Here is a 13,914-nt window from a genome sequence, read left to right on the forward strand (position 1 = left end):
ATGAACCAGTGTTCCCAGATCAACACTAATCACATCGAGGTTCTTCTGTGAGAGTAGGACTAACTGCCCTGTATAACTTATCTCCACCTGCCAGAGACAAGTTAGCCTCCTACACTTAAATCCCCATTAAAGTAAACCAAACATAACCAGAGTAAACAAGGCACTTTGCAATGCCGTGGTGGGAGCAGTACTCATAAGATATTCCTTTTTATTTAAACAAACTTGTGACAAGCATATCTTATAGACAAGTCCCTGAATAAGTTGCCAGGTTATTTTCCAATTCAAAGATTAAGTTATTTTAAAAAGATTTAACCTAACACCTAACAAAATCCATGCTCACACCTATCATATTTCCTTTAAACACCAAAGCCTTATCAAAACTGCACACTGAGGGAGTGGATACAATTTTCGGTAGAAAATCCCAATTAATGTAGTGGTTTGCAATGGATCTATATTATTGCACATAAGAAAACAATTTATATTATTATAAACGAATAGGCAGGAAGTTTCTTTCCATTACAGAACTGGTAGGAATTAAAGTTAATAACAAATGCATTATTTAAACGAAGATGATTCGCATTTCATGACTTTCTCCAGTAGCCACTGCTGATGCCTTTGTAACATCAAGTTGTGCTGTCTTAGATTTTCTTCCATTTCTTCATATTCCCTTGACTTTCTCTTCAAGAATTTTATGTACTGCACAGATCTGGTCAAGATTTGTTGCCTTGGAGCAGTGGATTTCTTTCCAGTAACTAAGGTGTGTAAATTGTGAAGGAGGCCACTTAATTCATCTCTTCTTTGTTTTTCAATAATGTTGTGGTGTTGTCTCCAACTGCCTCCCTTATTCACTTTTCTTGCTCTCATTAGAGGTTTTTGGGCTATTTTCTTTCTCTGGCGTCCACACAGAGAATTTGCAGTGTGCAGTCTTGACTGTCTTTTAGTTACCTTCCTAGTTCCAGTAGAAATTTGTAGCCTTTGCCTAGTTCCTGCTGGCATGAAACATTTCTCCTCTTCTTGCTGCATTTCAATATCCGAGTCACTAGCTAGTTGAAAGAAAATTGAAAATTTAAAATTAATGCCTAAGTATTGTATTAGAAATAGTGTAATACAATATCCTTAATTATGAAATTTAATTTGAATTCTTATTTGAAATGAATTTGCAAATAAGGATTAAAATCCTTATTTGCAAATACATTTAAAATAAGAAAACAATTGCTGAAGAAGTTTCACTACAAATTTCTCAACAAAAATATTTAAAAGGTAAAAAAAAACTATTTACAGTGATAATCAACCATCCACTTCAAACCATTCCAATAGCTACCTGTTTTCTAAAGTTGTATGAGATGGGCAAAGTTCTTCACACAGATCTTATGTGACAGAAAAGGTAGCAACAGGAAATATTAAATAAATATCTATGAAAATTATATTAGAGCACATGTGTTGAGAAAAGGGGGAAAAAAAAAATTAGACATTAAGTTTTATATTTGATATCATTTACTCTCAGTTCGGTAAACTGAAGATTACAATAAAGTAAGTTTACAACAAAGAGCAGATACTGCACAGAAGAAATCTGTATATTATTATTAGCTATATGGTGCAAGGAAGCCTGAGGCTTATGCTGCAGCAGCCAAAAAAAAAAAAAAAAAAATCTGGAGTTATCCTGAGAGAGAGATCAGGACCCTAGGTTTGCCAAGCCCATACTCACCAGATGTGAGCCCCTGGGGTTAAATAGATAATACATTGAGGGTTAGACATTCTCTAAATCAGTGGTGGGGAACCTCTATAAATGGCAGGCGAAATAAAATGTCTAAGGTTCAAGCAGGCCATTTTTTTTTTTAGATTTCCAGTGTATAATGAAAAAAAAAAAAAAAAAATTGTCATAAACAGTTTTGTTATTTATTGTAATATTTATACATACATAATTTTATTAAAAGAAAAACAAAACACAAATTCAAGATAAAATTACAAATATATAATAGTACAAAATACAGTCACAAGATTGAAATATTTTATTTTTATAATATTTAATGAGATTCGATACTGTATTTTTATCAGTGAATCACTGGATCTATACTTATAGCAACGTGCAGAGTATTTTCTTAAATAAGTTGGAAATCCCGTTAATTCAAAAATATAATAAACAGCTGGCCACCTATTATATATATATATATATGCAGTATAGATATTTGAAAACTATCGTATGCCAGATTACGCATGTTCGTGGGCTCGAGGTTTCCCGCCCCCTGCTCTAAAGCCACCAGGATATCAGAAGATTCTGGCAGCAATGTAAATGCTGCATATAAAAGGGAGCTGCTGAGACACTGTAATGTTTAGTTGAACTACAGCTGTATCAACTTGTGTTGGAACTGTGTGTATTTTGAGTGAAACTAGAAAAATCAAGAGTGAGCTGCACAGATTTGCTTAACATTGTAATTTGGAAGTGCATTATTTCCCCTATTGTTAAAAATGGCCACCATGTGCCAAGGGCATTTTTCATTACTTCTGGCACAAGGGCTATTTAAGCCATATTGCAACCATCAACAATACATGACTTATGAGAACAAGTCAGAAATGATCATATAATTATGTTTTAGAAAGAAGTGGGGGGGGGACCCAGCAGATTTGGTGTAAGGTGAAAAATGTAAGCTGACTGGGACTGATTCATGCACTGACTAGTATTACTTCCTTTCTAGTTATACAGAATTTGGAGGCCCATAACTATGAGTCACACTTCATTATGAGATTATGCATTTAAGCTTACAACGAGCATCCACTGTTTCTTATATATTCTTTGTATATTAGATCTAGTTAGATATAGAATGTAATAAATTGCATGGTAGTTTGGCTGCATATCTATTTCCTTGTATCCCACTGTAGCTTGGGTGATGCACAAGATCCAGATTAAGATGACCATTTGTTGGTGTTCTTTGATGTGCATCAGCCTTATGTCCCTTATTTAAGAAGGAGTAAGGAAGGAGGCATCTTGTAGAGCTAACAAGTGCACTCTTCAAGTCTATAAATAACACTTTTTGGGTGGACTAGAGGTCTGCACCGGCCTATATTTTAATTTTTATCCAGCACAGCCCGATGTCTAGACAGCTCGACCAAACCCAAGCCAGATTTTTTTTTTTTTTCCCTATTCATCACCCATACCTGACCCACCCTAACCAATTTTTATCAGAGCCCAACTGAAATTTTTTTATATGAATAAAATCACTAGCATTAGCTTAAGTTTCATAATAATAAACTTTCAGAATCAAAATTCAATATTAATCATAAAAATAAAAAAATGTAATAAATTTTCAATTTACCATATTTAATATAATTCCAAAACTAATATCAATATCCACCTCTACCAGCCACCTGTTGCAGTGGCAGCAGCTCCCAGTAGTTCTACTGTATAAAATAAATTTTCTGTTTATACTCCGGGACGACCAAAAGGTCAGAAGAGTTCACAAGATAGACAGAATACAAGAAACAGCACCGTATTCAGTAGTCACGGGCTTGAACCCCGGTCACTCAAGGGGTGTGTACTTATGCACCCGTGCACCTGACCACCAGGCTACAGTGGCAAGTATCAAATTGGATGGTATTAGAAAACTGTTCCCAGTTTGCTAGGTGAAAATTCCATGTAATTCATTGGTTGGAGGCATAATTTGTATGTGTATTTTGCAAATTATAGGAAAGTAATCACTGTTGTGAAAGTCAGGTAATACTGTCCACTCATGGCTAGGATAAATGGATGAGGAATACATGGACAGGTCAAGAGTAGAGCTCGATTCTATAGGCAGGTGGATTGTGTGTGTATGTGTATACGGGTATTCGGCAAGGCTGATTGTTATTTTGTTTTTAGGAGCATTAGCAACTAAGGCCATATTGCTCTGGGAATATGCGGTGGTCATTCCCTGACCTTTCCGCATCCTCCGTATTTGGTGGCGACGGGCTCAAACCCCGGTCTAATTAAGAATTGTGTGCTACGCACTGCTGCTCCTTCCCAAGTGGCTATGGAGGCGCCAGAAAGGTTGATAATTATCAAGTACAGTTTTGATCATCCGTGTTTGGGACCACCACAAAGGATATTGAGCAATTAGATTGCCTAGAAGGCATATAGGGTGGGGCAGTTGATTTAGTAAATTGTCAAGTTCTGCAGTGGAACATGAAGCGTTTAGTGGAATACAAACAGAGACAATAGTGAGAGTAATGTCAAGAACAATGCAAACAGTTACTGCTTCTAGAGTGATACACAGCTGAATAGGTTTGGATGGAATGTTTCTACGAACTAAAATGGCTACTCCTCTTGCCAGAGATTCAGAACATCTATCCCATCTGTATAGAATATACCATGAGAAGTGTGGAGTATGATTTGATGATAAATGTTTCCTGTAGACAAACTCTTACAAACTCATTCATGCTGGTGCATCATATATTTTAATTCATCAAAATTGCTTCTTAGGCCTCTACAATTCCACTGAATGATTTTCTGCATTATTAGGGTTTAGGTTAGGTGGATTGGTCTGACCTTTTTGTTTTCCCCTGATCCCGTTTATATTTCTCTCATTTTGCAAAAACTGTATGAGCAATATCCATATTGTCATCAGCATGTAGGAGAACTGCATTTTCATTATCAAACTTCTCATCAATTTCCATAGTTAGTTAGATCAGTTGATTTATTCAGTGTAAGATTTGCATCTTCTTCCTTTGTTAAGGTTCCTGACTTGGGGGTTGGTCTTGTGGCTTGGATGGCTTTGTATTAGTAGAAATTGATGTACTTTTGGTCTTTGTTGCTGCAAGTGGCTCACCATCCATCAGGATGGATCTGACCTATTGGACAAGAGATAATTTAGGAGGAATGTGCTGAAACCTCTTGTGTTTTTAACTGCATTAGAGTACAATTTGGAAGGTATCACTTTTTATCTGTTTTTATGCTTCTTGGTGCGAGACATTTTTCTCTACCTTGTACTTCAATATTTTCTTACCCACCTTCCATGATTCACAAGTTCAGGAATATGCAGGGTGAGAACCCTAGCAGTTGGAAGACTTTGGCATTACTGCTGTGCATTCAGTTTGGGAATGACCACACCTCTAGCATTTTAAAGTATCTAAGTGGATTTGGAATGTATGGTTGGATAGGAAAGGTGCCCAGCAGGGAGATTTAGTGGTGTTAAAAGTAAGGATTACATTTCTTGTGGATGTAAGGACACCATCTTGTTTAGTCTATTCTTTTAGCACTGATGACATGTTGTGCCTTAAGTTCTTCAGCAATATCATCTTCAGGAACACTAAGAAAGGTCTCATTCCGAAATGATCCTTTTGAATTCTTTGTGGGGTTAAAGAAATGGGAAGGCCTTTAAAGATCGTTTGACCATTTTAGGAGTACCTGCTACAGCTTCTATGCTTTTCTGCACAAGAAATGGAGAGAGGCTGTTTTGTTGACAGTGAATGCAGAATTAAGAAAGCAGGTGTATCAGATGAAGAATCATCTTTTTTAATTCTTTTTGCTTCAGATGATTCAAGTTCACATGAGCATGAAGACTTTACAAATGGTGATATTAATGGATCCATGTTTGCTCATTTTTGTCCTGAATTGATACTCGGGTTACCAGCCCCACCACATGGAAGCAAGAGCAGTGCCACCAGTGACCAAGCTATAAGAGGTAAGTGGTGTTAGACAAGTTAATTATATAAATACAAAAGAAAGTTGTTGTTATTTGGTTTTTAGGAGCATTAGCAACTAAGGCCATATTGCTCCGGGGATATGCGGTGGTCATTTCCTGACCTTTCCGCATCCTCTGTATTTGGTGGTCATGGGCTTGAACCCTGGTCTGATCAAGAAGCGTGTGCTGCACACTGCTACTCCTGAACACACAAAAGAAAGGTGTATTTCCTTTCTTAGTATAAAGCTTTTTTCTTTATTTAGAAGGAACCAGAAATAACTTTGTAAAGCAGAGGCTGCAAAAATCTGTTGCTTAAAGAAAGGAAAGGACTCTTTGCTTGGCACTTGGGGCCATGCATCCATTATATTCCAAACCAATGAAGGGTGTCCTTTCGTTTTCTGGATTTTTTCCCAGACAGCTTTAATGTTAGTCAACTGGGTAATAGTCTGTGTAAAGCAACCCATGATACTTTTAGGCTCTGATGGCAAAAATGGCAAGCTTTGGCACATGCACATTTGAAGGTTAAGAGATTGGCCACTGTAGAATATAGTCAGAATATCCCCAAAGCTTTGTTTCATGCCATTCTGTTGTTGTGCATTCAGCATCCATCAAGGTTTTGGAAATGGTAGAATTTGGGTAGATGTTTTCGGAATTGTAATTGCAGCTGCATGGACTATGTTTTGTGTGATGTCTGCCACCACATCCTTGATAGGCTCCTGACTGACTGCAATGATGTTAAAAACCCTGCCAGATATTGAAAGGCATTCCAGCCAGTCTAATCTACTTTCCACTGCAGCAACCTAAATGGTAGACACAGCTTCCCATTAAGTAGGTTGGTTTTCAAAGGGGAGTGAAATTTCCATAGTTCTCATCCACCTCTCAAATGAGTTAAGAGAGAAGAGGGAGCATGCAGAAAGATCAATAGCTGAGAATGTGCAGACATGCACATTGGGGGAGAAATTAATTCCCATATTCAAAAGGGAATCATTGTCACTAAGCATATGCTCAATGACACTTCCCCTTCTATTAACATCAGCACTACCCAAGAGGGTGATATGTCCATTAAAATTCTCAAGTAGTAAGGGAGAGGCAACTGCATGACAAAATCATCAAGGTCTTTCTGGGGGATGCCACTCTTGGAGTTACAGATATGGAAGTGGCAACTGATTGATCTTTCTGTGCAGATTTTTGCAATCTTAATAGGTAGCAAGCAATGGGAGCATATGACTTTGGTGGGATGGTCATTTCTGTCTGAGTCCCACTAGAGCATAGGTAGGATTGTTTAAACTCTAGGATTCACTACTTTTTTTGCCATCTGATATGTTCAGCTCTGTCTTGTCAGCGAATTTCTTTTTTCCTCTTTCCACCACTGGCATGCCCATGAGTATGTATAAGCATTTTATGGGGCATCACCATCTGAATCTATAATACACCAAGTCAAATTCGTGAGTAAACTGGGTGTTAATGTAGGTGGGTTTCATTAACCTTGGCAGGTTTGTTGCTGAACATGTAGTTCCATAGACCACTGCAGCACTCCACTACAGGCCATTTGTGAGTGTCCATGTTTCTGGCACTTAAAGCAAATTTAAAGTTGTGGAACATATGGATTCACTGAACAAGTAATATATCCAGCTTTAATTTCATTAGAATTTGGTGAATTAAATGTCAGGATGATGTTTCTTGTAGGAACAATTTTTCCATTGCTAAGCATGAATATTCATTTCGTAGCTGTCATACTCCTTAGATTTTAATTCAAAACATATTTCCTCTGCAGACACTTCCATGAGATCCCATTCAGCTACTGGATGTTTGATGTCATGTGGGGGTTAACTGTGACCAGCACCCCCCCCATAGTTGCAGCTGTTCTGAATGTTAATCACTTCTAATCTCTTCAAGGATGTTGCCTGAGTGAAGCAGTTTAACAGATATAGGAGAGCATACCAGCTCTTCCAAACACTTCTGGATAAAGAAGGGAAAGATTTTTCCTATAGCTTTTTCACCTGTGGTGTGTATTATCAGATAACAAAGCATTGGATTTTAATCGGGATTCATGGTTTTGATTTTCATTCAGCACCTGGGCTCCCCAACCACCACATTACCCAAATGCCCATGATCTGGCAAGCAATAAATGTATTCGGGAGTCAAATGACGGCTACCCAAAATACTGCCACCCTGAATCCTGTCCCTCTGATCCGAGGGTAGGGGAATGGCATTGAGATTGTTGACCCTCACAGGTGAAACCACTAGCCAATTTATCCTAGCTGGCCCTCCAGGACCAGCTGTCTTGTCAAAGCTGCAGCACCTCACCCATCAGGTTCCCCTTTCCAAGTTGTCATGGGGTACAGAGCACTGATTCCTTTGATGTTAACCTGGAACCTAGGCTGTGGGTGCTAGATCTATTTTCACTAATCTGGAAGCCCAACAGCATCACTGGGAAGTGCCCTTGACTGTGTTAGGAATACATTTGCTAACTGATTTGATCCTGGTAGTAAAGAGCATGGCATTAGAGCCCTGAGGAACTCCTTGTATTGCACATGTTTGGGAGAGAGCAAAATAAATATACTTGAAAGGATCAGTCACCCAAAGAGTTACATTAAATTCATATAACCATAAATAATTCCACATCAGCAGGTTGTGTTGAAAACTTGACTCTTCGCTCAAATGATAGTGACATATAAACTCAAATCAGGACCTGCAGCACTATTCTTTGATCTGTCCAAGTGCACTATGTAACTCTGTTGTTGTAAGAGATATTAGAGAATGCCGGTGTATGGTATTAAAATTCAAATTACGTATTTCTCTCTCTGTACTTTCAAATGTTTCACCTAAAGAACTGACAATTTCAAGGAATAAGGATTGTTTTCCCCTTTAAAAGTAGTATTGGAGTGGTTAGAGGACAATATTTCCTATTAGACAGGCTGCCAGGGCAGGTCATCGGGTTTTGTCAATGATATATAGGAATTTTGCTAGCAGGGAGAAGGGGGTGATTGTCCCTCTGTATAAGGCATTGGTCAGGCCATGCCTTGAGTACTGCATACAGGTCTGGAGGCCTCATTTTAGAAAGGATGTAGAGATTTGTTGAGCATGTACAGAGAAGGGCAACAAGATTGGTGAGGGAAATGAAGGGATCCTCTTACCAAGAGAGGCTTAAGTTCTGCAAATTGCAGTGGCTGGAGACTAGGCACCTGCGCCGTGATCTGATTGAGATATATAAGGCCTTGAATGGGTTGAGCATGCCGAATTCTAATGGGATTCTTCCACTTGTTCAGATTACGAACCTAAAGTGGCATAAATTCAAATTAAGAAAAGACAGATATAGAATAGATGTGCGGAAATTTGCCTTTAGCCAGCGGGTGGTTAATTGCTGGAACAAACTTCCATCTGTCGTTGTGGAAGTTGATAGGTTAAATAAATTTAAGGAGGAACTGGACATGCATTTGGAGGGAATGGTGTGATTTTTTTTTTTTTTTTTTTTTTTTCTGGCTGATGCTGCATAAGCTCATACACTTGCTTTCTTGCATCACAGCCACTACTACTACTACTATTAATTCTAATTTTAGTCAGAACTGTTGCAAGTCTATAAATCTTGTTTATGGATGTGTATTTGTACCATGCTTCTTTCTTACTTATTCATTCTATGCGACGAGCTTTAGCCCTTGCTTTCGTAATTTTTTTATTAGGTTAGTAGTGGTTAGGCATTTGCAAAATAAATTCTAGCACTAATTATTCTTTTTTTGCATTGTTATGGGCTTCATTTTTAATTTTTTGGTAGCACAAGGTTCTGATATAAACTATTTAGGTGTGGCAGATTCTGCAGTTGCCATTATCTGGCAAGTGATACAATTTATTACAGAGGCAATGGCAAGACATGCAATGGTCTGAATATCTAGACATGCCAATTATTGATATTTTGTTCAATTAGCTTTGTCAAATTTACAGACCTGTTCTGTTTCAGGAGGAGAGTTAGTTCAGGGTGTGCATGTCACTTGGAAGTGGTCACAAGTTTTGGAAGCATTATCATTAACAAAAGAAAGAAAAAAATTGAAAGGTTACTTGCAGAAGCTGATCTTGAGGAAAGATGGCTGTGATGGCTAAGATTGTGAAACAAATGGCCGCAACTGCCATTTGTTTCACAATCTTACTCTTGTTTAAGAAATTTTTCAATTAATTGTCCTTTCTTATCAAGAGGAAAGGAACCCCACAGGTGATCATTCCAACTACCAAGATACAAAAAGGGGTTGGTAGCCAAATAATAACCAAGAGTGTATGAATGAACAGTTAAAATGTATCGTTATCTCGCCTAACTCTAGTGGCAACTGCCCCTAAGGTGTCTGCAGAGGTATATCTAAATAGCATTCTGGAGTTTATGAACAATGCTAGTTCTCCATGAACTATATTACTTGTTTCTATCTTTTCTATACATTAAATGTTTTTCTTTCATAGATATTTAAGGGGTTAAATTTGTTCCTGTAGAACACGCTTATATTTACTAATTAAGTCACATACATTGTCTAAGTTTGCTCCATGACAGTTCCACTGAACTAGTGCATATATCACTGAAGTATCAGATGTCTGCATTTTCCTTTTTGGGAATACTGGTCTGCCAATATCCAGGTTCTCTGTGTGAATTTACAGTAGTGAATTGTGCTCGTGCAATCTTTGTCCAGTGTATCAGTTATGGATTTTTTCTTATATCTTGCAGATATAGTTTGTTTTATTGGCTACTTTGCAGTGTTTTTATCTTGTAGTATTGTCAATGGTATATTTACTAAATGAGCTGCATGCTGTTGGTTGACTTATTTAATGTGGAGAGGACTAATCTTGCCAATTAGATATTGATATGCTTCGGGGAACTAAATCTCTGTGTACCGTTATAGTTCATTGCTTCTGTACAAATCAAGCAAAGGCAGATGATTCAGTTGACACTAAAAAACATCTTTGCTCCTTGTGTTTGACTTTGACCATTTGAAATTTTCTCTCTGCCACCAGATATAGCACTTCTGGTATGGTGAATAATCCCCTGACAGTTGACCGACTACACTACTGAAATATTGCATTTCAGTAATGCAGATTATTTCAGGCCAAAGGAGGCACAAGTGGTTAAGCTTCTGCAGACTGCTTAAGAGTACCCAATTTGGCATTTAAAAAACTAGACTACGCTAGGAATGTAAAGTCTAATTTTGCACCCTAAACATCCAGCTGTTAGTTGTTGACAAAATTTGTTTTAAAATGTAAGGATGACTGCCCAAGTAGGACAAAGCATTCCACCTTTCTATTTAGCAAATATTACATTGATTGCTTAGTTCTTTAACAAGCATTTTTTTTTTAATTCTCCTTATATCCAATTAGTTCTTTAATTGGATATAAGGAGAATTAAAAAATTAATCTTGGAAGCTACTAGCCTTTTTATACAAACTAAGAAATATTGTTCAAGATTTAGGCCTAAATGGATGTCAGATGAACTAATAGACATGTGGCAGAGAAAAAAAAAAAAAAAAAAAAAATGCATAGGATACATATAAATTAACAGGTGACACAGAAGCCCATGAGAGATATAAACTGGTCTGTCACCAAGGAGGTTAGGCAGGCAAAGAGAGATTACAAGAAATCTTTGGCAAAGGATGCAAAGAAAAACAGCAAAGAGTTCTTTACTTATGTAAACTCTAGAAGGAAGGGGATGAATCAGATTGGTCCACTTGATATCGATGGTTCAACTGTTGATGATCTTACTCAGGTAGCTAACAAATTGAATGAATATTTTTTTGCATTACATTCACACATGAGTTATTCAGGGTGGTGAATGCCAGAGGTGTGTTAAACACTGGCAGTAAGCTAGATAATCTTGTAATAACTGAGAGTAAAGTGGAGGACAAATTGTTGAACATAAGGCACCTGGGGTGGATGGAATCTATCCAGTTATATTAAAGGAGGCAGCAAAGGAAGTAAGCAAATCCTTAGCGATAATTATGAGAGCTTCCTTAGACTCAGGGGAGGTACCCAATGGACTGGAGATGTGCAAATGTGACCCCAATCCACAAAGGAGAAGGATCGAGGGGAGACAGGTAATTAAAGACCTGTTAGTTTTAACTTCCTAGTTCATGTCACAAATATATGTGGTCTCAATTCTAATCTCAACGATGTCCATTTCCACTTTCAGTCTGCGAAACCCGATGTACTTTTTCTGACAGAATCTCAGTTATCGGTTGATTGAACTACTGCTAATCTCAGATGCCCAAATTATTCACTGTGTGATTTCTTTCTCCTCAAAAGGTGGTACTTGTGCATATGTCCGTTCTGATATTCCCTGTCAGAGACTTCGTAATTTGGAATCTCCTCTTTTCAATCTTCTCTGGCTTAATCTCTCTACCTCATTCTGTCAAGTTCATCTGTCTCTACCATTCTCCCAACTCCAACTCATCACTTGGAGCTCTGACTTTCTCTCTTTGCAAATTGACTTTCTCTAGATCAACTTTCCTAACAGTGAGGTAATTTTCCTTGGTGATTTTAATGTTCACAACTCCAGCTGGTCGAGATGCTAAGGCTTTTGCAATTACTAATGACCTTGCACAGATTGTTCATTGACCTACAAGGATACCGGACAATTCTAACTATACAGCCAATACTCGATCTTTTTCCCACAAACAGCCCTTCTAAGTACACGGTCAAAGTGAGTGGCCCTGTAGGCACCTCAGATCACAACTTGGTGATTGTCTCTTCTCCAATGGAGCCTTTATCTCATGGCTATTCCAAACCTCATTGTTTGTCATTACAAGAATGGAAAATGGGATGACCTGCGAGATTTATTTTCTTCTTTTCCTTGGTCGGATTACTGTTTCAAAACTTCTGATGTCAACGATTGCTCAGATCGTGTCAGTGAAATTATTCTTGTAGGAATGGAATCCTTCCTTCTACACTCCACTTTAAAATCTCATCCTTTATCTAAACTTTGGTTTTCCAATAAATGTGCTAAGGCTGTTCAAGAGAAAAATGTTACATATTTAATTGGCTTGTTTCCAAATCTTCAGTTTCATTTTCTTCCTACACCAAAGCTCACAACAATTGTAAAGTTAATAATCAGTCCAAACTAGAGTTTGAACAGGATAAGAGTAGAAAACTTGCTTCTTGCCCTAATGGTAGCCGAGCATTCTGGTCTCTTGCCAAAGCTATTGGCCGCAACTTTTGCACATCTCTGCTCCCACCTCTATCCAAACCAGATGGTTCTGTTGTCACTTCAGCCAAGGACCTGCTAGCATCCTATTTTTCTTCAAACTCATGTATTTATGATCTTGGTAAAACACCTCCTACCATTCCCAACACACACTATTCAATGCCTCCTGTTGTCTTCCATCAAAAGGAAGTCAGAAGGAATTTGACGAATCTTGATGCTAAATAAGCTCCAGGTCCTGATGGTATTTCTCCACTTGTTCTCAAAACCTGTGCTCCTGAACTTACTCCTGTTCTTTGCCACCTTTTTTTCACTTTCTTATTCCAAGGGTGTTTTTCCTTCTACTTGGAAACTTGCTCATATCCAGCCAGTTCCTAAAAAGGGTGACAAATCCCTCCCATCCAATTATTATCCCATTGCAATTAGTTTTACTCTTTCTAAAGTTAATGGAGAAATCGATTACTCGCCAACTCAAACTACCTAGAAACCTTCCGTCTGGTCAATGATTGCCAGTATGGATTCCATCAGTGTCGATCCACTGGTGATTTTCTGGCCTACATTATCCATTTATGGACAAATTCAACTCTAATATGCACTACCAATTCCTTATATGCGCAATATGGCCAAAGTAGCCCAATATGGCCTTATATGCGCAATATGGCCAAAGTAGCCCCCCCCTCTGGGGGGGGCTACTTTGGCCATATTGCGCCTGTTCCTGTGGAGAGAGACTGTACAGATTAATAAAAGAGTTTATATGAGCATAAATATATTAATCTGTTTTAGATAGTGGAAGAACTCAGATAAATTGGAGTTGTCCCCAATAATATGTCTAATTTGAAGAGGTTCGTTTAAATTAGATAGGGATCGGAATGATATGGTTCTGGCATACTGACAGTGAGTGCATGGATGCACTAACCATAAAGCATATTCTCTATAAGAATATGCTTTATGGTTAGTGTTTAATCACAGTGGTGATTATTTCCTCGCAATAAATATTGATGTGTAAGATGGGTATGACCTATACGTGCTCTGGCAAACACAACCTCTTCGTGTCTGTTTGAGCAAAAACTAGATTCCCATAGCTGCGGATTCTGT

General features: G+C 38.0%; 1 protein-coding gene across 1 annotated transcript in view; it reads right to left on the bottom strand.

Moving 5' to 3' along the window:
- Positions 1-388: 388 nt before the first annotated feature.
- The window catches only part of LOC150081091 (uncharacterized), a 54,219-nt gene continuing 40,693 nt past the window's right edge, over positions 389-13,914 (bottom strand). Inside the window, exon 3 of the mRNA XM_090381176.1 lies at positions 389-1,043. Within this exon, the coding sequence (XP_090237302.1) occupies positions 556-1,043 (488 nt within the window). The 3' untranslated portion in view covers positions 389-555. The remainder of the gene's footprint in view (positions 1,044-13,914) is intronic.

Source organism: Mastigoproctus giganteus, chromosome 9 (genome assembly GCF_048544385.1).
Source record: "Mastigoproctus giganteus isolate SK-2022 chromosome 9, ASM4854438v1, whole genome shotgun sequence".
In the NCBI taxonomy this organism is placed as follows: domain Eukaryota; kingdom Metazoa; phylum Arthropoda; class Arachnida; order Uropygi; family Thelyphonidae; genus Mastigoproctus; species Mastigoproctus giganteus.